Source organism: Lissotriton vulgaris, chromosome 8, assembly GCF_964263255.1.
Source record: "Lissotriton vulgaris chromosome 8, aLisVul1.2, whole genome shotgun sequence".
In the NCBI taxonomy this organism is placed as follows: Eukaryota; Metazoa; Chordata; class Amphibia; order Caudata; family Salamandridae; genus Lissotriton; species Lissotriton vulgaris.
In genome coordinates, this window is record NC_141696.1 from 358608769 (window position 1) to 358633570 (window position 24802).

General features: G+C 51.2%; 1 protein-coding gene across 4 annotated transcripts in view; it reads right to left on the bottom strand.

The window, feature by feature from the left end:
• USP9X (ubiquitin specific peptidase 9 X-linked) overlaps window positions 1-24802 on the bottom strand; it is a 1749911-nt gene that overhangs the window by 20239 nt on the left and 1704870 nt on the right. For all 4 annotated transcript variants that reach the window (XM_086934127.1, XM_086934125.1, XM_086934124.1 and 1 more), the window contains one exon: window positions 11329-11541. In XM_086934127.1, coding sequence (XP_086790253.1) covers window positions 11329-11541 — 213 coding nt within the window. The remainder of the gene's footprint in view (window positions 1-11328; window positions 11542-24802) is intronic.

Consider the following 24802-nt stretch of genomic DNA (forward strand, 5'->3'; position numbering starts at 1 on the left):
GGGGCAATCACAGTGGTAATACTTACAGGTAGGTAGAACAGTTTGGTAACCCAGTCTCCGAGGGTTAAGGTAAGCACATGAGGCTGGACGTAAGAAAACTACTGCTGCGCAGGTAAGTTGGGGTGTGCTGCAGATTTGGAACACAGTCAGTAGATATCCCCCAAGGCCCAGGGCCTCCAGGTGCAGGGGTGTCCTTTGGCATCGGAAGTCAGCTTAACGGCGCAGGTCGCAGTTGGGGAGGGGGTCTCCATGCAGAGGTTGCAGTCATTGATGTAGAGTTCGGCAGGGGTCAACCCACGGTGTACTTCTATTCTAAATCGCTGGGGAACCTTTGCTGGACTGGTGGGCTAACGGAACTCGGGCCGAGGGCGTCCGGTGCACAGGTAGTCAATTTCACTGTTCTGGAGACAGAGTACTTTCTCTTTAAAGTTGGATTTCTTCTGGACAGGTTCACTGTAGATTAGGAGTCTTTTTTAGAAGGCAGGCAGTCCTTCTAGGGTTCTGGAGGTCACTTGGCTGCGGGACGAGTAGCTCTTCTTCAGCAGGGTCTTTGAGAGCTGCAGACACATTGGTAGGGCTGGGACGCTGTCAGTTGGTGTCTTCAGTCTTTGCTGCTACATTGCTCTTTTTTGTCCTCTTCTTCGTAGGTCGTCAGTAATCTGAGGATTAAGGTTCAAGGGTGTCCCTAAATACCAAGTTTAGGGCGTTACAGGGGTTAGAACGTAGCAGCCAATGGGCTACTTACTTTCAGGGTGCCTACACCCTTTGTATGTCCACTCCCTCTGGGGAAGATGCCATACCCTTAATCCTACTGGCTAGAATCCTCTAAAACAATATGAAGGATTCTGAAATGAGGGGGTGTCAGCTCAGGGCACCTAAGGGCTAAGAGGGGACCCACCTCTCCAGCTTACTAATTTCCCAGGCGACCTGGCCACCAAAAGTTGGGCTTGGTCAGGGAGGCGAGCATCTCCACTAGCTGGAGATGCCCTGGTCAGCATGACAAAGGATGGGAAGCTTTAGAAGCTTACCGTCTTTTAATGCTGTTGGGTCTCATCCTAGTCCCTAAAAACCAGGATGGGCTTGCCTTTATTCCAGGGAGCACTTTGGATATAAATACCAGCTAGGATCATTTTCAGTACACAACTACCTTGAACCACCCAGGTATCCCTTTATTAGCTGTTGTTCAGCTATGATTAATACCCAAATGACCCTTTTGAAAAAGTTACTTACTTTCGGTAAAGCCTTATCTGGAATAGACTAACTGCAGATTACTTACCTTAGAATTATCCCCAGGCCTCAGACTGGATCTGGACTTTTTTGGGAGCCACAGCCCTGTGTGCTGGTAGGTGGTGTCGCTTGGCCCCGCATGGAGTTGTCCGTGGCAGAAGTAACGTGACCGATGACTACATAGGCACCACCTAGAACCAAAATAGAGAGTAAGGAATTTCGTCCAAGGGAGCTGGACGGGGAATACTCCTGATCCCCTGATCAAGGAATTATTACAAACAGCTGGAGGAGTACCACCCGATGAGGGAAGTGAAGGCTCTTTTCCTGACAAGGAAACACTGTTCCTTTGTTAGTAAACCCCTCACTCACCACCTAGTGGTGACTTGCTTCATCATCGGGGCCCACCCAAGTGGCCTAGCGTCACTTGGGTGTGCTTCAACACCTGGGTTACAGTGGAGCAGGTAGTGAAGTGTGGGGTGCAAAAAAACAGTGTGAATGTTAAAATTGTCCTGGTTAGCACTTCAATATTAGCTTTAATAAAAAGGTAACTGGACAAAATTTTAAACGTATGGTGAGATACTGGCAGGGGAGTTACGACCTGTGTATCTCTGCTATGTGTTGGTCGACATGTTTCTACCATAAGGGGTAATCCCCGGTATTCCTCAGGACCAAAACAAGGAAGTGGGAGGTGTGGGTCCCCTAAAAGACGCACCCTGTCCTAAATCCTTGGTCTTCCAGATGATAAAACTGTGTCTCTGGGAATTCACTCCTAAGGTTTAGGAGATGAACAAAAAACCTAGGGAAGGAAAAGAAGTAAGGGAAGTAATTACTATCCTGTTACGAAGTGCAGTGTTTTGGTGAAAAAACGTCGTGCAGTTGTCCTTTCGTTCCACGGTGGTGAATGGAAAAGGTGCCTTCTCAAGTAGAGGGCGTGTCTACTTATGGGGTGGGAGCGTGCTCATTTTTGTGAGAGTGTACGCTGCGGCATTGTATACCTAGGGAAGAGTCTATAGATGAGACATAGGTATCCTGGGTGTGTGCCTGGATCAGCATGCTTTAACATGGAGGAATATAGAGCAGTGCTCATATCTTTAACAGCGTGAATTGCACTACGCCTAAAAAATGCCATACATTCAGTTAAGGGCTTTAAAATATCCAACTGAGGATTCGTGGTGTGTACAAAAGACATACAAGACTCACACAAACATATAACATACAGAGAGGCACGGAGCAGGACTCGACAGAGTCAGGGCTTACTAGAGTAATACTCGTGATGGACTTCATCGAGCTCGGGGAAGGCGCTTCACTTCTGTCAACATATTCTATATGGAGAGGTATGAATTGGATTAATCTCGACATAGGAAGCTCTTTTGGGCGTGGGCTGGGGCGTTCAAGAAATGAGTTCTGCCCCAGGGGAGGGAAAATCTACTTACAGTTCGTAGTGAAGAGGAAAGGCTAGTAGCCTACATCTACCTTCCGCCGCTCGGTTAGAATGAGTGGGCGTGCGCGGAGTAGATATCTCTGAGAAACCTGCTTCCGGGGTAAGTCACGTGACACTACGGAGGCCGGTGCGCGGGAGGTTGGTTAGGTGATCTTGGCAGTTGTGTCAGATTTGGATGGCCAGCCAGGGGTGGCATAATACATGCTGCAGCCCCTGGTAGGCCCTGGGTGCACCTATGCCCTGGGTACCTAAGGTACACTGTACAGGGGCTGATAAGGTGACTCAGTATCCAATTAGTTATGTACCTAGAGTACATGGAATCCATTTACAGAGAGAGCAGTGGGCCTGGGGTCCTGAATAGCAGGGCCCCAGGTCAATGAAGTAGAAAAACCAGCAAAACACCAGGCAAAAAGTTGGGGGCAACCATAGTCAGATATCCACCTTCCTACATAAACGCCCCCCCCCCCCAAAACGAAAGGAGATTAGGCTATCCTTGACCAGGTAAGCCTATATTGCCTGAGTGGCCATATGAGGTAGTATATGCACTGGCATGGTTACCCCCTATCTCATGGTCCACTAAGAAATCCCTCACCCGAAGGGTGTCTGAGGGTCTCCACCATAGGGAATCTCTACCTGTGGTGTGTTTTGGCAAAGTAAAAGGCTGGTGTGGGGATGGAGTACTGAAGTGAGACTCCACTAATGTTGGGCTCAACTTCCTCCAATCACTATCCACCATATATGCCTTTCTTTCCAGGACTGAGTTGCTGTGAGCTCTCAGGGTCAGCCTCTGGCTACCTAAAGCTGGAGGCTGAGTCCCTCTGTTTGGCTTACTGAAGGGACAGGTCAGGTTTGGGGTTTTTAGGCCCCAAATTTGGCTGTGCCCAACAGTGTCCATCTGTGGGAGGTCCCTAACTAAGTTTAAGGGGGATCCCTCAGGAGTTTGTTTTATTGTCACTTGGCTAGGACTACTAGCTTCAGTGCCCTTAATCTGCTGATTGGGGAGTTCTTTTGGACAGGGGGCCCTTTGGGGTCCACCACTGGCCTCCCTGACCTCTACAGCCCTGGTCTGACTGAGGCAGGGTAGAGGGTCAGGTTACCTGCTCTAGACTGGGTCCCACCTTGGAAGGGTCCACTGACATCAGGGGCTCTGCCAGGCTAGGCCTGACTACCTCTGGGGCAGTTCCTTCACAAGGGGTCAGATCAGTTCCCTGAGGAGGCTGATCCTTTCCTAGAGTCTGGTGGGAGGGAGATTTCTCTTCCTCCTCAATGCTCTCTGTCTGAGTGGAGTGATCCATAGTTTCAGGCTTCACAACACTATTATCTGTCTGAGTTTGAGCTGTGGCCATCACAACTCCACCAACCTTTTCAGGAAGGGACTCAGTTTGGGTATGGGCTGTGACCATCACAGCCTTGCCAACCTGTTCAGGGAAGGAATCTGTCTGAGATTGGGCTGTGACTGGCACAGACCTCCTGACCTGTTCAGGGAGGATATCTTGGACTGGGGCTGTGGCTATCACTGCCCCACTAACCTTACCATGGAGGTTTACCATTTTAAAATGGGTTTCTTGCTCTACCTCAGCCCAGGCTGAGATCTCTAAATCATTCCCCAGTAGGCAATCTACAGGCAAGTTTGATGACACTGCCACTCTCTTGGGACCAGTGACATCTCCCCAGCTGAGATTTACCACTGCTATGGGATGATCTCTCTGCACTCCATCAATGTTGGTCACCTGGTATGTGGCTCCAGGTGTAAGTTGCCTTGAGGGGACTAGGCTCTCAGTCACCATGGTTATGCTAGCCCCTGTATCTCTATAGGCCTCAACTTTTGAACCATTGATGAGGGGCTCCTGTCTGTACTTGCCCAAAGTGTTGGGACAAGCTGTGAAGTTGGCAAACCCCATGCCAGTCTCACAGACAAGAGTATCTACGTCAGGGGACCTGGTTAGGCCAGAGTCCCCAGGAACTCCCAAAGTAAATGCACCCAAATTCTTGGGGGCACTCCCACCACCTGGGGGATTACTACTAGTAGTAACAGGAGGCTGGGAAGCTTTATTTGGGGGTATGTTCTCCTTATTGCTGTTGGCCTTGGGACAACTGCTGTCACTTTTGTAATGGCCTACCTGTTTGCAGGTATGGCAATAAGGTTTCTTTTGGGCATTGGAAGGAGTCTGGGACCCACCCTTTTCAGAGGATTTTTGGGGCCCTGATGTGGTTTGATCAGAAGATTTATTCCCACCCTTCTCTTGAGGCTTAGTTGATTCTTTCTTTTGGTCACCACCCTGGTTCTTAGGCCTAATCCTGGTTCTGACCCATTTGTCTGCCCTCTTACCCAATTCTTGTGGAGAGGTCAGATCAGAGTCTACCAGGTGCTGGTGTAATAACTGGTTCTGACAATTATTTAAGACTTGCTCTCTCATAATAAGATTATACAATCCTGTGAAGTCAGTAACTTTACTACCCAATAGCCAGCCTTCTAGAGCCTTAGTGGCACAATCAACAAAGTCAGTCCAATCCAGAGACTGAGTTTTCTGGGTGTCCCTGAACAGCAACCTGTACTGCTCAGTTGTTAAGTCAAACCCATCAACCAGTGTATTCTTCTGGACTTGGTAATTGTTAGCATCCTCAGCTCTAGTAGTGAGGAGCTTATCTCTACCTTTACCTTCAAAGGAGAGCCACAGTATAGCTGCCCACTGACTTTGGGGGATGCACTGGACAGTGCAGGCCCTCTCCAAAGCAGTCATCCATTTGTGGATGTCATCCCCTTGTTTAAAGGGGCGCACTATTTTACTCAGGTGTCTAGTATCAAAACTCCTGTCTTTATCTCTAGGGATAATGCTGCCACCAGTGGGGTCTGCCCCACTCAATTTCTGCTCTCTGGCAAAGGCAAGTCTTTCTTTGGCAAGGGCAAGTTCTTCCCTCTCAATCCTCAGATTGACTTCCCTCATCTTAGCTTCATGCTCTCTTCTCTGAGGGGATGTCACCCCTCTCTGAGAAGATGCCTGAGAGACATGGGTATGAATAGATCTGTTAGAGCCTCTGGAGTGAGACCTAACTCGTCTATTCCCCATGTTAAGCCTGCCTGAGAGTGGGCCTGGGGGTCCCCCAGTTCCATTCTCATGTATGCTTAAGTTGGTCCTGGTGAGCCTACTGACTACTACTGGACCTTTGTCTGCCTCATCCCCTGATAACTCCTCTTCCTCTTCCTCCTCTTCACTTTCTGCTCCATGGAGGTTAAGGTCAGGGTCACCAAGGGTTCCCTCTAAGGGGGGGCATGCTCCCATCTGGATTAGAGGGGCCTGTGTTGGAAGCCCTTCTGGCATCATATGTCTCTAAGAGACCTATCAGAAAAGGAGTGGTAGGGTTAGAACCCTGTTTTAGTTTCCTGGAGGTACACAATTGTCTCATCTCCTGGAAGCTAAGGGCTGCATATCTGGAAATGACCTGTGGAGAGTCAACAACCACAAGGGGAGTCTCAGAAGACTCTCCATGGGTAGACATGCTTCTAGTGAGGTGTAAGTGGTGCACTTACCTACACTATGGGTTTACCTACTGATCCCTTGCTAAGAGTTGTAGTCCGGGTGTGCTACTCCCTTTCTACTACAACAGCTGGTTCAGTAGAACTCAGAGTATTTCTAAGCTTTGTTATATGTACCTATGGTACCTTATGTGATCTTTCAAATGATATCTCAAGATTATATTTGGTAAAAACAACAGCAAGCTCAAATCCCAACCGCTGCACACCAATGTGAGAAGTTGGCCTAATTCTAGTGATCACCTTGTATCAGTCCAAACAACCCTTATGGTGATTGGTTGTAAGTCAAACTTCTAGACCAGCTATCCTAGTAGCGTGGACAAAAGCAGTCTTTAGGCTAAACTCTGAATGGCATGTGAAGCCAGCTGTTTTACCACATATAACCCCTTGAATACCAAGTGAAAGGACACCACACAGGTTGTTATGAAAATAAACAGATATTTATTAACTAACATACACCTCTGAACTCTTTATGAGGTCAGAGGGCTAAGCACATGACAATACTCAAAAGGAAATACGAGTTTGCACAGTATTTACAAGAACGCCTGAGGGGCGCAACAAACCATATACTAAATAAATGGAATGCGAAAGTCAATCAAAGGAATGGAGCTGTCCAGAGGCTGTAGGATCGCTGGGACCACACTACCCTAACTGGAGGTAAGTAATAGGAGGCCCACGGAACGCGTGTGCAGAGTGTGAACTCACACGCGAGATGCGTACAATCGTCTATGGACAGTACAGTTTAAAGAAAAGGTGAGTACGGATGTCCCTGACTAGATAGGACTAAAACAACTGTGGAACTGGACACTAGGAGAGTCAAGCTACCCTTGAGCACCGAAATGCTCGTGTTACCTCACCCACAGGCTGCGGGTGCATAGGTGCCAAGTCGTGTCGGGTTCCGGCGTTGAAGTCTATGGAGCCTGGAGGAAAAGATGCTGCAGGCGGTCAGGAGGAAGATGTCCGGTGTGATCCACGGGTGGATCAGTGAAGAGGAGAACCTGAAAGAAGAGGGGACAATGTTCAAAGTCACTAGCCAGTGACTGGAGTGGAACCAGGAGTGGGACCAGATGTCGTCGTCGCGATCAGGTGAAGGTGGACGCTTGTATCTGCAGCCACGTGGACCAGGTGGTGTCTTCGACGACCAGGATGGAGGCACGAGCTGTCCCACGCAGGCTCTCGCTGTCGGCGGTGTCGTCTCCGGATTCGGGTTCAACAGGCCTTGGCAAAGGCAACCCACGCAGTGAGTGGAAACGGCGTCTGGAGTGGACTAGGAGGGTCCGGGGTGCTCCTCTTATGGAAGGGAGCAAGGGCCAGTCTGGAGCAACCAGACCAGCAGCAAAGTTGTCGGAGTTCGTCGTCTAGGAGGTCACTAGCCAGCCGGCAAGTGACCAGACAACGCCAGAAAATAGAAGCTGTTCGACTTTACAGGGTTGATTGCCAGACAAACTAAAACACTTCGAATTGGTTAAATATTTCATAAAGTACCGCGTGATCTGCCTCTAGGTCTTTCAGGTACAGTAAAATATCATCCGCGTATATAGATATTAAATTATGTATGCCTCTGACCGGGATGCCCATCTGAGTTCCATGCGCTTGCAGAGCTATAGCCAGGGGCTCCAGGGCAAGTACGAATAGGAGCGGAGAAAGGGGGCAGCCCTGTCTGGTGCCCCTATGCACCGGGTAACTATCCGACACATGTCTACCCGTCCGCGCCCTGGCTGTAGGATCCGTGTATAATAACCTGATCCACCGTAGGAGGGGGCAGGAAAGCCAAACGGTTCTAAGGTAACAAACGTCCATGACAGGGAGTCGAACGCCTGTTTTAGGTCCAGTGCTATACAGCCCGCCCGGGGATAGTCTTGTGGCGTAGTTGTCATAAGTGCATGCAGCCGCCTCGTGTTTAAAGACGTACTCCTGCCCGGGAGAAACCTGCATTGGTCTCGATGTACCAGGGTGGGAAGGTGTGACTGTATACGTAGGGATATGATTTTGCTGAGAATCTTATACTCCGTGGGAAGCATAGACAGAGGCCCATAGTTTCCCATATCTTCAGCATCTCTCCCCGGTTTAGGTATCGACGTGACTAGAGCCTGCATTGTCGACGCAGGTAAATGTCCCTCCTCGAACGCAGTCTTATAAATCTTTTCCAGGACCGGGGCTAAGGTATCCGCAAATACTGAATAAAATTCCACCGGAAGCCCGTCTAAGCCCGGTGTCTTGTTGCGGTTGAGAGACCTGATGGCCACGCATATTTCCTGCTGTGTTATTGTCCCCTCCAGTTCCTTTCGCACATCGTCAGACAGTGTCGGGAAGGGGAGGTCCTGCAAAAACTCAGACACCCTTTCCGGATCCTCACGACCTAGAGGAGCATAAAGCGTTCTTAGATGGTCATGGAACGCTCTGTTAATCCCAGATTGTGATCGAATCAGGTTACCCGCACTATCAATAATCCGTGTTCTCACCGGGGTTTCAGGTTGGTCACGTATCAGGCGGGCCAGCAAAGTGCCCGATCTGTCAGCCTCGGCATGTTGGCGACGTAGGTAATCCTTGTAATCAATGTTCCCAAGTGTTTCCAGTAATTCTGCGTGTCCAATATTACCCGTCTGCAACTCCCCCCTTTTCTCCGGGTCCACACTTGCCTCCCTCTCAAGTTTTTTAAGACGGTCTTCCACCTCACATAATTTTTTGTGTACTTCCTGTCTCGCTCCCACCAGTTGGCCTATGGCAGCTCCCCTCACTACTACTTTCATGGCGTCCCACACCACTAAATTCGAGGAAGCCGTGTCCCAGTTGTCCGTAAAATACTTAGCCAGAGTATCTGACAGTGTTGCCCGAAAGGGGGCATCCTTTAGGAAGGGATTAAGCCTCCACGTAGGCACGGGAGTCGGCACTCTGCACCAGAGGAGGCTGAGCGTAAGGGGTCTGTGATCTGAAAAGGTCTTGGCCAGGTACTTTGGGTTTTCCACCGTGTGTATTAGCGTTTGCGAACACATGAACCGGTCAATTCTGGTATGTAGGTTATGTATGTGGGAATAGCAGGAATATTCCTTATGGGCATGGTTCAATATCCAACTAGTTACGCGACCCCCAGCGGGATTTATTGAAATGTTGTTTCGTGAAATGAAATCATCTAGAGAATGAACTATATTCTTGTGAACACAACAAGAGTTTTGTTAAATACAATAAAAAACCAACGTTTAAAACATGAATGATTAATAGTGGAAACCTATTTATCAGGACTCGCAAGGAGCCCGGGGGTCACATCTCAATTTTGGGCAGTGCTACCTCAAGCATGGTTCAATATCCGCCATGCGTCTGCCAACCCCAATCCTTCCGCCCACGCCGTGAACACCTCAGACAGACAGGAAGCCACGGCTATTTGTAGGGGAGGGTGTGATCTATCCAGATCCAGGTCCAGTACCATATTCCAGTCCCCTCCCAGGACCCAAGGGATGCCAGTCCAGTCCGCAAGCGCCATACCCACCACTTGTTAAAATGTATCTTGATCGAAATTTGGGGCATAGATACAGCCCAGCACTATTAATTTACCATCTAAGGTGCCCTTCACTAGGACATACCTCCCCTGATCGTCCACCTTCCTTTCTATTTCTACGAATGGTGTCCCGTGTCTAATCCAGATGGTCGCCCCCTGGAAAATGCCGAATAAGTCGGGGAATAGATGGTTCCTCTGCATTTTTTTCGTAGTTTCTGGGCCTCTGACGCTATAAGGTGGGACTCTTGGAGGAATGGGACCTGGGTACGGTGTCTAAGCAAGAAGGAGTGGATCCTATGATGTTTCTGTATGGCCCCCAGCCCACGTACATTCCACGTTGTTAAACGATAAGTCCCCATTATATTAGCCATAATCACCTGTAAGTGAGTGTGAGTGAATCTGCATTGCAATATCGTAATTCGACATACCTCCCGACCAGGAGACTACGTACCCTGAACTCCCCTTCAAGAACAAAACAAACTTGGCGCAACAATACAACCTTGCTGAGCCCAACATGATAACAGAGAACAATAGGGTCCTATTTACAGTGCCTACACTAATGGGGGGGTGTCTAGACACCATCTCGGTCATCTGATCGGTTGCTCCGGGGTGCCACTGGCTCAACGGCATCCCGCTTCGGGGGCTCTAATGTAGGATCATACAAATAATCTATGTCTACAGGCCCTACTTCTGTATACTGCTATGAGTCCATCTGGATCCGATTACCCTACAGTATCACGCTCCCCGCCCTCCCCCGGCTCGAACAAGGGGCAGCAACAATTCCCACCAATCATATAATCAATTAGGGGCAGCAACAATTCCCACCAATCATATAATCAATTAGAATTGCACACTTCCCAACCGTCCATCCATGCTCACTAGCAGGGGAAGGGTACGTGGGGCCTCCAACAGTACATATAACATAGAGGATATCGGTAGATTCAGTCCAGCCAGTCTGCTTTAAGTGGAGTCTTCCTCACGCACCCAGTCCCCCTTGCAACCCCCTACTTCCGTATAGCCAATATGGCGTCTCCAGTTCCTCCGGGGCCCCAGGAGTTTCACAGGACGGGACAGGCTCAGGGCACCCGACCGCCATCGTGGCCAGCTAGCCACGCCCCCCTTGCATAATCAACCTTAATGATTCCTACCTGTGATCAAGGCTTTATATAGCCGAAATGCGTATTAGGACTTGAGTGGCAGAGTGAAATTAAAGGGCATGAATTGTTTTGAAACCGGGCTCGGCTACCCTTATTTTTTATATATGTGTGTGTGTGTGTCTATATATAGATCATATCTACAGCAATACAACTAAGGTACAGCCAAATGCTTTATAACATGACACAGTAAACTAAGAAGTTGGGCAAAGGACAGTGCTGTCTTTTGAATTAAACCATGTACATATAGTTTCAGCGTCACACTAATTGGAACACAAGTGTTTTTTTTATCAATCCATGCTGAACTACTCACGGAAGAAACTTATGGGAATGGCCACACTGATTTTTGGCCAGAATGACATATCCAGATTTATCAAAACCGATATCAATCTTTTAAATTTCAATCTCAGGTTATTCCACACATCAAGCAGTCAGATATGTTACAACATTTACTCATTGCTTATTTAGCTTGACTATGTACCTCCTCTGGGCAGAGTTCACAAGCCTTCGCAAGAGTCATCCTAGCACTGTGTGATCTCTCCAAGAAGTAACCATTGGATGTTTCATTGCTCTGAACTGGGGGAGACCAATTGTTGTATGTGTATTGTGGGTTGCCAGTATATGGCCTGCGCTCCAATTCATCACCAAGCCATTCCACTGCCCATGTCCATTTTCTCTTCAGATCTCCATTGCTCTAGAGTGAATCAAAAAAGAAAAGCAATGATTTTTGGCATGTCAACATTGCATAAAACATACATTGGCTATTCATTTATGTTTGCTTTACATAAAAAGGACACTACATCTCAAATGTGGTTAACAAAACTCAGTTAAAACCTTATGTAACAATTTCAGGAGATTCCATATCCTGTGATAGGTATTTCATTGATAAAGATTTTGAATTAGTAGAAAGAGAAAGAGGGGCAGAGCGAAAAGGCAGGTCGCACTAAAACAAAAGATTAGGTCTCTATACAAAAGACTTGAACGCATCATGAACATTAAAGAACAACGGCTAACAGGCAAGGTGGAAAAGCCTTCTGAATTCATGGGGTGGAGCCAGAGGAAGCAACACCATTAATATAGTTAATTTTGATATGAAAATGGGTGATTCGCCATAGGAAACAGTAACTGGATATATGGGCTTGCCTTAGTATGGTAAACGTTTCTGCATGCTAATGCACAAGTTACTTCTGTAATGATATATTTGTAAGAGACATTAGTTAGTGATAGATTCCTTACCTTTGAATTACCCCCAGGTGTCAGACTAGATCCGGAAAGTTTTCATCAGCAGTACGCCTGCGCGTCGGAAGGTGGCGTTGTGCGGCTCCACGTCAGTCGTAGGCGTCGCGAACTCCGGGATGACGTTGCAGCAGCTACTTAGACGCCACCCTCGCACGCTGACGTCAGTTCTGTACACGACTTTCCACGTCAGGAACCTAGAGCCATGCAAGTTACTGACCACTGGTGCATTGAAACTAGGGCCCTGAAAGGGATGACCTTAATCCTAGAAATCAGTTCGCAGAACGGGGAGAATGGGTGAGGCGGTAAGGAATCTATCACTAATGTCTCTTACAGATAAATCATTACCGAAGGTAAGTAACTTGAGCATCTGAAAGAGACAAGTTAGTGATAGATTCCTTACCTTAGAATAGATACCCCAGCAATACAAGCCCAGGTGGTGGGTCTGCGAACCAAGATCACACAAGAAAGTCATGGTTAAAACCCGCATGTAGAAATCTAGGGACTAGATTACATCAAGAAGCGCTTAGAATAAAGAACAAATTGCTCGCCTTGTCTCGCCATTGCACTAGCCAAATATTTGGGCTGGGCATGGATTATACGCACCCGCACTGTATCTTAATGAATTGTGTTCAACACCTGCAAAATGTTTTTAGATGATATTTTACTCACTTTTGCATCTGTTCGGTTGTATGTTTTAAAATTGCTATCGACAGCACTTTACGTTTAATGTGTATTTTAATTGTTGTCAATTAGATATAGTATTTATTATGTATAGAGTAGGGAGAAAATGCTTTTATGACAATGCTGTCGAATAAAGCTTTGAAACTTGAACTTGAAAGTCATGGAGAACAGAGCGGCCAAACAAGCCGTCTCTCCTGACTTGGCTGTCAAGGCAATAATACTAAGTGAAAGTGTGAGCGAGGCCCACGTGGCTGCCTGACAGATGTCTTGCAGGGCGACACCACGTCCCAATTCAGTAGTAGCTGCTGTGGTCCTGGTATAATGGGCGCGCAACACCACCTGAGGTTCCTTTTTAGCCAGAGAATAACATGCTTTTATACACAAGACGACCCAGCAGGTGATAGTCCACTTGTGCACATTCCGGCCTTTCTTGGCACCTATGTAGCCAACAAAGAGCTGGTCATCCACCCGGAACGGTTGTGTGCGATAGAGGTCAAATTAGAGCACACGTTTTGGGCCCAGATGGTGGAACCTCTCTTCCTCTCTGGAAGGGTGCGGAGGCAGAAAGAAAGTGGGCAGGGTGATACTTTGCCCAATGTGGAATGCAGTAACAACCTTTGGCAAGAAGAAAGGACGAGTGAGGAGTACAACCTTGTCTGGATGAACAGACCGAAAAGGAGGTATACAGGAAAGAGCCTGGAGCTCACTCACGCGCCTAGCGGAGGTGATTGCAACCAGGAAAACAGTCTTTAAAGTCAGTAATTGAAGAGGACAGTTGTGAAGCGGCTCAAATGGAGCGCACATCAAATAAGTAAGAACCAGATTTAAATCCCACTGTGACATTACAAATGGAATAGGAGGAAAAAGGAGAATAATGCCTTTGCGAAATCTATTTACAACAGGGGACTTAAAAAGAGAGGGATGATCAGGTAGCCTGAGAAAGGCTGAAATTGCAGAAAGGTAGCCCTTAATAGTGCCCAGAGCAGAGACCTTCCGGGCTAAAGAAAGAAGGAACAAAAGGACGTCAGAGAGGGGCAGAAAGGGGATCCACAGCCTTTGCAGTGCACCATGCCACAAATTTGTTCCACCAGCAGGCGTATACAGATTTAGTGATGGACGCCTGGCTGCAAGAATGACATCACAGACTTCAGGAGGCAAGTCAAATGGAATCAATTGTCACCGCTCAATCTCCTCGCAAGGAGGTGGAGCCTGCTGCTGCGACATAAGATCCTCCCGAAGAGACAGTCGAATGGAAGGATCCACACACATACTGAGTAGCTCGGGATACCGAACTCTTCTAGCCCAGTCCGGAGCCACAAGAATGACTTGGGCCCGGTAGCGCTTGATCTTCTTCAGCACACAGGGTAGAAATGGTTTAGGCGGAAAGGCGTACAATAGACCGCAACTCCACTCTCGATGAAAAGCGTCGCTGAGCGAGTGCCACCTTAGAAATCCCAACACGCAGAACTGCTGACATTGCGCGTTCTCTTCGGTGGCAAATAATCTAACCAAGGCTCTCCCCACTGTTGAAAGAGACCTTGCGCCACCTCCGAGTGAAGACGTCATTCATGATCCATCATGCACCTGCAGCTGAGTTCGTCCGCCCTGGCAGTCAAAGAACCCGCCAAGTGTTGAACCACCAAGGAAATGCCTTGACATTCCAACCATGTTCAGAGACGAGGAGCCTCCTGACATAGGGTCCACAACCCCACCCCGCCTTGCTTGTTGCAGTACCATATGGCGGTGGTGTTGTCTGTAAACACCTGCACCACTCTCCCTTTGAGGCAGGGAAGGAATGCCTTCAGTGCAAGTAGGATCGCCCGGAACTCCAGAAGATTGATATGGAGCCTGGACTCCGCCGGAGACCAGAGGCCTCTGATCTCCAGAATCATAGACCGAATGTCCCGGACTCGCTGCTCAGGAGGATAGACCCGAAACTGTACTGTGTCCAGAACTGCTCCGATGAAGAGGAGCTTCTGAGAGGGGATCAGGTGTGACTTTGGCACGTTGATGGAGAACCCCAGCAAATGCAGGAGGTCAGCCGTAGTCTGGAGGTAGGATACGACTGCCTGGGCGAGCCCGACTCCAACAACCAGTCGTCGAGATAAGGGAAGACTGAAACCCCTGATCTGCGCAGATGAGCTGCGACCACCGCCATCACTTTTGTGAAAACCCGAGGGGCGCTGGTAAGGCCAAAGGCGAACACGGTGAACTTAAAATGCTTGTGGCCTACTGTGAACCACAGATAACGTTGGTGAGCCGGCAGGACGGGGATGTGTTAATAAGCGTACTGCAAGTCCAACGCTACCATCCAGTCTTGCGGGTCTAGGGCACACAAGACCTGAGCGAGTGTGAGCATCTTGAACTTCTCCTTCTGGAGGAAGAGATTGACGTTCCAAAGGTCTAAGATAGGACGCAGGCCCTTGTCCTTATTTGGAACCAAAAAGTAGTGGGAATAACAACCACGACCTACTTCTGGCATCGGAACGCGCTTGATGGCCCCCTTGGCCAAGAGGGCAGCAACTTCCTGCTGGATAAGTGCAAAGTGATCCCCCGACATGCGGTGGTACTGAGGTGGCATAGCTGGAGGGGATGTCTCGAAGGGGCGGGAGTAGACCCTTCGGACAATTTGCAGCATCCACTTGTCTGATGTGAAGTTGCGCCGGTGGGGGAGATGATGACGAACTCTGCCGCCCAATGGCGTTTGGTGGGCCTGAAATACCGGACTAGGAAGGCTTTGCAGTGGATGATGCAGGGGTGGAGGTGGACTGACCCGCCCGCTGGCCCCCTGAACCGCCTTGACGGTTCCTACGTCCGCAGCCACGCTGAAGTTGTTGCTGCGGTGGCTTGTGGCCCTGCAAACATGGTGGGGCACCCCTTCCGTGGCCACGAAAGGAGCGAAAAGTAGAAGGTGGAGGAGGCAGAGTGGCCGACAGGCCCAAGGACTTGGCCGTAGCCCGGGAGTCCTTAAAGCGCTCCAACGCACAGACTGCTTTATTGCCAAAGAGGCGAATGCCATCAAAGGGCATGTCCAACAGAGTGTTCTGGACATCCCCTTAGAAGCCAGTTGTCCTCAGCCAGGCGTGGCGCCTAAGCACCACCGTCGTGGAAATCTATCTGCCCAGCGAGTCGGCGGTGTCCAGCCCACAACGTATGGTGAACTTAGCTGGGTCTCTCCCAGCAGCAATAGCTTGGGAGAGGGCTGCCTGGGCCTCCCCTGGGCAGTTAGGTAGCACCTGCGCAACCGTGTCCCGCAGAGAGTGGGAATAACGGCCCAAGAGGCATGCTGTGTTCACCGACCGCAGCCCTAAGCTGGCAGATGAAAACAGCTTCTTGCCATGCTGCTCCAGCTTCTTGGATTCCCTATCTGGAGGGGCGGAAGGGAACGTGCTCTGGGAAGTAGAGGCCAAGCTCTCAGGTGGTGGGGTGTTGGGAGAGAAAGAGGGGGTCGCCTGGAGCTGGGCGATGGCGTTTGGCCACGTTTCTGTCCGCAGGGGCTCCTGTGTTGGGCCTGGACCAGGTGCCCAAAAGAATGTCAGACAGTGCTTCATTATAGGGCAGCAAGGGCTCCGAAGAGGTTAACGCAGGCTGGAGCACTTCTGTCAAGAGGTTAGTCCTGACGGCCACTGTAGGAAGTACGAGGTGGAGGGCCTTGTGCCCGATACGTAACACCACTGCGCAACACCACTGCGTAAGCCAAGGTAGGAGGAGACAGAATGCCAAGGTCAGGTGTCGAGACCACTGACTTCCCCCAAATACTCTACCCAGACGGGGTATAAGCACACTCCTGTGCTAGACGGTCCTCAGACCCCTCCCAGGCCTCCCCTTCCTCTGTAGTCTGTGGAACAGGCTGAAAATAAGGAGGCGGGACATAGGGCAAAAAGGGCCCCATCAGCGCCGGAATCAGCGTTGGGAGGCGCAGATCCGCCACCGTGTCCGGGTCGGGGCTGAACCTGGGGACGGCGTTGTCCCGAGGAGTGGGAGACGGTGGTGGTGCTGGGGAGGACAGCGCCAGTGGAGGGATTGTTAGTTCAACCGGTGTCCGATCCTGGATCCCAGGGGCTTCTGCTGTGTCGGGCCGGAGCTGCTGGCGACACCGGGGCCAGAGCCGCCAGTGATGGAAGGACAGGATCCCCAGTCGGGCCCGCGGGGCCAGACGGCCCAAAGAGCCGGGCCATGGCAGCAAGAAACTCTTTCACCTGAGCCGGCGTCGCTGATGCACCTGGAAAAGGTGGGTAGACTGGTGGCGGCTTCGCAGGCTCCGCCGGAGCAGCGGGGGTGGTACCACCCGCACCCTCAGGTGAGAGGAAGTTGAAGAGCGACAATGCTTCTTCGACTTCTTTTTGGAATTCTTCGACTTACCTGATCCAGGTGCGAAGACTTAGATCCAGAAGAATGATGATGAAGGCTCTGTGACCAGTCCCTTGAGGGACGGAGAGCCGACTGCCGGACTTGCAGCAACTTTCGGGACCGCTCCCGCAAAGTCTTCGGCGCCATGGCCCGGCAGTCGGGGCATGACAAGGAGTCGTGGTCGCGCCCCAGGCAGTAGAGACACACGCGGAGTGGGTCCGTCACCGGCCTCATGCGGTGACAGACCCCTCAGTTATTGAAGCCGGGCATCCCTACCACACCAGGAGTCGATCGACTTGAAAAGATGAGACAAAAGGCCTCGAAAAACTCAGTCAAAAAGTGACTGGGCGTACTAGCTCTTCCCGGATCTGTGCTTGCTGGCGCGGAAAAAGAAAGCACTAATGTCAGCACACATGGGCGCGTCTAAGTAGCTCCAGCGACGTCATCCCGGTGCCAACGACGCACGCGGAGCCGCATGACGCCGGTTAACGACGCGCAGGGGTACTGCTGACAAACTTTTCAGATCCAGATTGACGCCTGGGGGTAATTATAAGGTAAGGAATCTATCACTACGTGTTTCTTTCAGATGTTTATTTGAAGTTGTCTGCTGAGATCTGGATCACGTTGGAGGGATTCCCTTGATACTGCGTCCAATGGAACTTTAGCAGGGATGTGTGATAAGTGGGATGCAGGAGACCATAAGGCCCAGCAGCCTCAGAGTCAGTCTAAAAAAAATCCAGGATAGAGGCTGAAACATAGCTTCATAGCCTCAATATCTTTGACTTACAGTTCGGGGAGGATAAGCTCGAAACTGCACTGTGTCCAGAACATCTCAGATGAAAGGGAGTGTGAGAAGTTGGCCCGATATGCAACGTTCGCTATTCTAGCGACCGCTATGTATCGTTCCAACGACCCTTATGGTGTTTGGTTGTAAGTCAACCTATAGACCAGCTATCCTAGTAGCGTGGATACGAGCAGTCTAAGGCTAAAGACTCGAGAGGGCGCGTTAAGCCAGCTGTTTACCACACATGTACCCCTTGAACACCCAGTGAAAGGACACCACACAAGTGTTATGAAAATAAACAGGATATTTATTAAGATTCACAACAGCCCTGGACTCTTTATGAGGACAGGGTACTAAGCACAAACCAAATCTCTTAGGAAAATACTTCAAGTGCACAATTAAAACAAGTGTCCGAGGACGCGGAAAGTTTAAGGTCTCGGGCGGACCCGATAAGGCAAGTCGGAAGCGAGGGACTCGGGACCCTAGAGTAAAGAGGCTATGCAGGCACCGAAATGCCGAGTTACCTAGCCACGAGGGCTGCGGCTGCACAAGTCTTACAGGCGTCGGGGTCTTCGCTGACGAGCCAGGAGCCGGAAGAAAAGGAGTTGCTGGCCGGCGACCAGTGATGAATAGTTCGTAGAGATCCAAGCCTGGATCAGAGATTGTTGATACCTGAAAGCAGAGGGGACCAAGTTCGTACTACTAGCCAGTAGTCAGAGGGTACCAGGATGGCACCGGTTGGCCGTCACCTCGACCAGGTGAGTGGGCGACGCTAGGCTCTGCAGTCTCACGGACCAGGAGGCGTTGTCGGCGACCACGGTGGAGGTGCGAGCTGTCCCACGAAGGATGATGCTGTCGGCGTCGCTGGGCCCAGGATGGGGCAACAAGCCTTGGCAGATCTCAGGGCCACGTGGTGGGCCTAAGATGGCGTCTTGAGTGGACCAGGAGGGTCCGGGGTGCTTCTCGCAAAGATGGAAGCAAGGGCCAGTCTGGAGCAACCAGACCAGCAGTGTTGATTGTCGGATGTCGTCACAGAAGGGCACAAGCCAGCGGCTAGTGACCAGACAACGTGCTGAGCAGCGAGCAGAAGGGCCCCACGCAGATCGTGGAGATGCTGGGAGACTGCACTTCGGTGCTGGAGCGGCTCAGGGTCGGGGCTTCTCGGACCCCAGAGCACTCACCAGGGAATCGCTTCGATGGTCGTGCTGGTTAAGAGCGTGCAGGTTCTGATGATGGCCGGTCCCTCGAGGTCTCGTCGCACCCACAGATCACAGCTGAGCTGATGACGCGGGTAGAGGTCAGAGGTGCCAGGGAAGCCGGTTCTCGTCGAGCTGGGCCGTCGGATCCTTGAGGAAGGACTTGCAGCAAACCGCAGAGTTCTTAGATGGTGCCCGCTGATGCAGGGTGACTACTCCTTAGTCACAAGGGAGAAATCTTGAGAAGAGTCTTGAGTGTCCTTTCGTAGAAAGTAGTTCTTGATTCAAAGATGATCTAATTTGGAAGGGTCCCCGCTCCGGCCTTTATTCTAAAGAAAGGGGTGGGTACATGACTAGGTCCTGCCCTAAGGGTGGGACCAGGAAGGGAGGTAGTTACACCCCTCTCCCCTGCCGGACTTTCCCCAGGCCAGGGCTGGTGCCCCTGGAACTGGTTCTGACCGGCAGATGCGTAGTGAGCACCGGGGTGCCACTCCGCAGTCACCTTCTCGCAAAAGCCCTACCTACCCAGAATACACAAACCCTGTCTGGGACGGTGCGAACACCGCCCTCGACAGGAAACCCTTTGTCCAAGCTCTCCTCGCTGGAAGGACTCCCAGCAGCAGGAGGTCAGACTCGTGTCTGTGGTGGCAGCATCCATTTTGTGGAGCTGAGGCTTTAGTTAACTTTAACCGGGGTTCACAGTTACGTACATGTCGTGTCCCTCTAGAAGGGCGGAATGCTAACCTCGTCGCCAGAGTTGGTGAGAGGGCAGCATCCCGATTCGTATGACACCTTACTCGACATGTCTTGATAACGCGACACCGAAGTTACCGATGTGGTACGCGTTATCATGGAACAGCCATTGGGTCTTGATTCCGCAAGCTGCAACCGGGCTCGGCTCGGGCCAGAACCTAGTTCACACGAGCCCATGCACTCTTCCTTCAGGATTGTCAAGGCCTGCCCTAGGAGTGACTGATAGGAACTCGAGTGTCCATTGTATGGTTAGATATAGGGCTACTATATCTAAAGCAAAGGGTGATTACACGACTTCGCCCCAGCTGTCATGCAGCCAGTTGTGTCAAATTTAGGAGGCCAGCCAGGGGTGGCATAATACATGCTGCAGCCCCTGACGGCCCTGGGTACACCTATGCCCTGAGTTACAGGGTCTGATAAGGTGGCCCAGTACCAATTGGTAAATGCACCTAGGGTACATATTGTAATTTAGAAAGAGAACAGCCAGGCTGTGGGTCTGATTAGCAGGCCCACAGCCAGAGAAAGTCGTAAACCAGTGAAACAAAAGCAAAAAATCTGGGTGATCATAGGATTGCAGACCCTACTCTCCTACAGGGAGTGTCTGAGAAGGGGTCATATGTGACTTCGGCACATTTATACTAAACCCCAATGAGTGCTGGAGGTCCGCCCTAGTATGGAGGTGGGAGACGACTGCCTGGAGCCTTCTTTCAACAGACAGTCGTCGAGGCAGGGGAAGACTGGCCCCACTGATTTTCGCAGATGAGCTGCAACCACCGAAACGCCCTTGGTGAACACTCGAGGGGTACTGGTAAGGCCAAAGGGGAGCATTGTGAACTTACAGTGATTGTGGCTTACTGTGAACTGCAGGTGATGTCAGTGGGCAGGCAGGACAAGAATGTTGAAATATGAGTACAAGTCCAATTCTTCCATGGTCCAGGCAGACAGGACTTGAGTGAGTGTGAGCATTTTCAATGTCTCCCTTTTCAGGAAGAACTTGAGTGGATGCAGGTGTAGGATAGGACAAAGGCCTCCTTCCTTCTTGGGCACCAGAAAGTAGCTTGAATAGCAACCACAATCTACTTCTGATGTCGCACCCTCTCTATGGCTTCCTTGGCTAAGAGAGCCACTGCTTCCTGACAGAGTAAGGAGATATGGTCCTCCATCTGCCTGTCACAAATGGGTGGCATGGGTGGAGGGGTATTCACAAATGGGAGGAAGTAGCCCATTCAGACAATCTGGAGAACACTGTGGTCGGATGTTATTATTCAGTGTTGCAGGTGACGGCATATCCTGTATTCCACTGGGTGCCCGTGATGGTCAGAGGGCAGGAGGGGAAAAAAGGAGGACTGGAGGCTGCAGGGGGTGGTGAACTGGCACAACCTCTGGTTAGCTGACCCATAAGGTCTGTGGGTACTGCCTCCTTGGCAACACAGGGGCTGGGAAGATGGGGTGCAGAGGTGGCTGTGTGGGTAGAGATGCAGCTGAAAGCCCTTTCCATGGCAACCAAAGGAGAGAAAGGTGGACTGGGATTGACAATGGGCCATGGACGTCCTTCGGGGTGGGATGTAGGGTGAGAAGGTTGGAGTCCCCTGGTGCGGGCAAAGGACAATTGTCCTATTCACGGGAGCCCCTGTGCAGGGCTTGGACCAGGCCCTGAGCAGGTGCAGGAGGTCGGCCGTAGTCTGGAGGTGGCGGACGACTGTCTGGGGCGAGCCTGCCTTCAACAACCAGTCATCGAGGTAGGGGAAAACTGAAACCCCTAACCTGCGCAGTTGAGCTGTAACCATCGCCATCACTTTCATGAACACCCTTGGGGTGCTGGTAAGGCCAAAGGGGAGCACGGTAAACAAAGTGCTCGTGGCCTACCGTGAACCGCAGGTAACGCCGGTGGGACGGCAGGACAGGGATGGGAAAATAAGCGTCCTGCAAGTCCAACGCTACCATCCAGTCTCCCAGGTCCAGGGCAGCTAAGACCTGAGCCAAAGTCAGCCTCTTGAACTTCTCCTTCCGGAGGAAGCCGTTGACGTTCCGCAGGTCCAAGATAGGGCGCAGGCCCCCTTTGCCCTTCTTGGGAACCAGAAAGTAGTGGGAGTAACAACCACACCCTACTCCTGGCCCAGGAACGCGCTCGATGGCCACCTTGGCCAAGAGGGCCGTAACTTCCTCTCGCAGAAGATTCAAGTGAACCCCCGACACGCAGTGGTACTGCGGTGGCATGGCTGGAAGGGTCGCCTCGAAGGAGGGGGAGTAGCCCCTTCGGACGATTTACAGCACCCACCTGTCCGAAGTGATGTTGCGCCAGTAAAGGAGGTGATGGTGAACCCTGCCCCCCACTGGCGTCATGTGGGCCTGAAAGCTCGGACTAGGAAGGCTTTGAGGTGGATGCTGCTGGGTGGATGTGGACTGGCTTCGCCGTTGTCCCCGGGCACGCCACGGCGATTACCACTTACACCACCGCGCTGGATGTTAGTCTGCGGCCCGTGGCTGGCAGGATGTGTGGGGGCGCCCCTTCCCTGGCCACGAAAGGAGCGAAAGGTAGCACGTTGCTGGCACGGGGTCGACAGGCCCAAGGACTTGGCTGTAGACCTGGAGTTCTTAAAGCGCTCAAGCACACGGTCTGCCTTGTCGCCAAAGAGGCGACTGCCATCAAACTAAATGTCCATAAGGGTGTTTTGGACATCAGCCGAAAAGTTGCCGGACCTCAACCAGGCGTGGCGACGAATCGTCACCGCTCTACTTAGCGCGTCCGTTATATCCAGTCCACACCGGATAGAATACCGTGCCGCATCTCGAATCTCAGCAAGGGCTTGGGCGAGTTTAGTCCGGGCCTCCTCCGGACATTGTGGCAGCACGGCCGCGACCGTGTCCCACAGAGAGTAGGTATAACGGCCCAAGAGGCACGCTGAGTTAACAGACCGCAACCCCAAACTCAGTGAGGAGAACATTTTCTTGCCATACTGTTCGTACCTCTTGGATTCCCGATCGGGGGAAGCCGTCGGGAATGCGGTCTGGGAGTTAGATGCCTGGATGACCAGGCTCTCGGGGGTGGGGTGGGTGGACAGGAAGCAAGGGTCGCCCGGAGCCGGGCGGTGGCGTCTGTCCACGTTCCTATCTACAGGTGGACCTGTAGCGGGCCTGGACCAGGTGCACAGAAGAACGTCAGATAAGGCCTCATTAAACGACAACAGAGGCTCAGAGGAGCTTGCCTGCGGTTTAAGGACCTCAGTGAGGAGGTTAGTCCTCCCGGCCGTGTCGGGGAGTTCAAGGGATATTTAGGAGAGTAGGGTGTGCTTCCTATGGTCACCCCCACTTTTTGCTTTGCTTTACTGCTTTTCGACTTAGATATGGCTGTGGGCCTGCTAATCAGACCTACAGCACAGATGCACTCTCTCTAAATTTAAACCATGCACTCTAGGTACATCCACAATTGGGAATTGGTTCACCTTGTCAACCCCTGTAGAAGTGTACCCTAGGTACTCAGGGCATAGGTGTAACCAAGGCCTACCAGGGGCTGCAGCATGTATTATGCCACCCCTGGCTGGCCATTCAAATAGACTCAACTGGCTCATCACACAGCTGGGGAAAGGTCGTGTAATCGCCCCTTGCTTAGGTATAGTATTCCTAAACCTACTAATATATAGACACATAGTAACCTGTAAGTCACTCCTAATGCAGGCCTTAATCCTGGAGGCAGAGTGCTTGGTTATGTGTGAGATGGTGCTCTAGCATGAGCTGAGCCTGTCTGCAGCTTTTGGAACCATGTCCTTATACCTGTTCTATGATATCGCCATACCATATACTCTTGTGCATTATAATCCTCGCGGTTAATGCTAACTTTGGTTTGGCTTTATCCAAATATGGGGTATAAGGTGTCATATGCTTTGGAATATTACCCCCTCACCAATTCTGGCGACAGGATAGCATTCCACCCTTGTAGAGGGAGAAGACATGTTGTTGCTGACTATCCCGGTTAAAGTTAACCAGAGCCCCAGCGTCACAAAATGGACGCTGCTGCCACCAACACAAGTCTGACCTCCTGCTGCTGAGAGTCCTTCCAGTCACGGAGGTTTGGACCACAGGTTTCCTGCCTGGGGAGGTGCGAGCACCACCCCAGACAGGACTTTGTGTATTGGGACATGGAGGGCTGAATAGAATGAGATACTGCCTGGGGCACACTGGTGCTCCATGCATACCCCAGTTCAAACCGGTTGCTTGGGCACTCAAGCCCCAGCTCTGGCACGAAACTGAACAAAGGAGAGGGGGTGTAACCACCCCCCTTCCTGGTCCCACCCACAGGAGGGACCTAGTCAGTAATCCAGCACCTTTTAGTAGTATAAAGGTAGGAGCTGAGTCCTGAGACTTTAGATTTTGATCCTGACTGAAAACTTGAAACGAAACTCTGGACCTTCGCCATTCTGCTGAAGCTGAAGACTGAAGAATCTCCCTTGTGGCCAAGGAGTGACCACCCTGGGCAACCAGGTAACATCCAGCAAATCACCGGCTTGCTTTGTCGACGTTCCCGCTGGAACCAGAGCACAGAGCCTGACAAGACCCAGACTTCCAGACCTCTCTGACCCTCTCTTCACGACTGCAGCATAGCTGAGATCCGTGGAGGCGACGAGACACGTGGGAGCGGACATCTTGAAAAGCCTGCAACTTGCTACCTGTGCAGCTCCTGAGGTACCCTCGAAGATGTGCACTGGGGATTGAGAAGCCCCGATCCCGAGCTCCATCTGCGACGAAGATCAGCCCCCCACACTCCACGAGTCCTGCGTGGGGCCCTTCTGCTTTTGTTCTGCTCGACGCGTTGTCCGGTTGCTGGCCCGTTGGCTAGTAGCCTCTGTGACAACAATCCTTTTGAACCACATCGCTGGTCTGGTTGCTCCAGACTGGCCCTTGCCTCTCTTCAAAGGAGAGGCACCCAAGGCCTTGCTGGTCTGCACCAGAAGCCT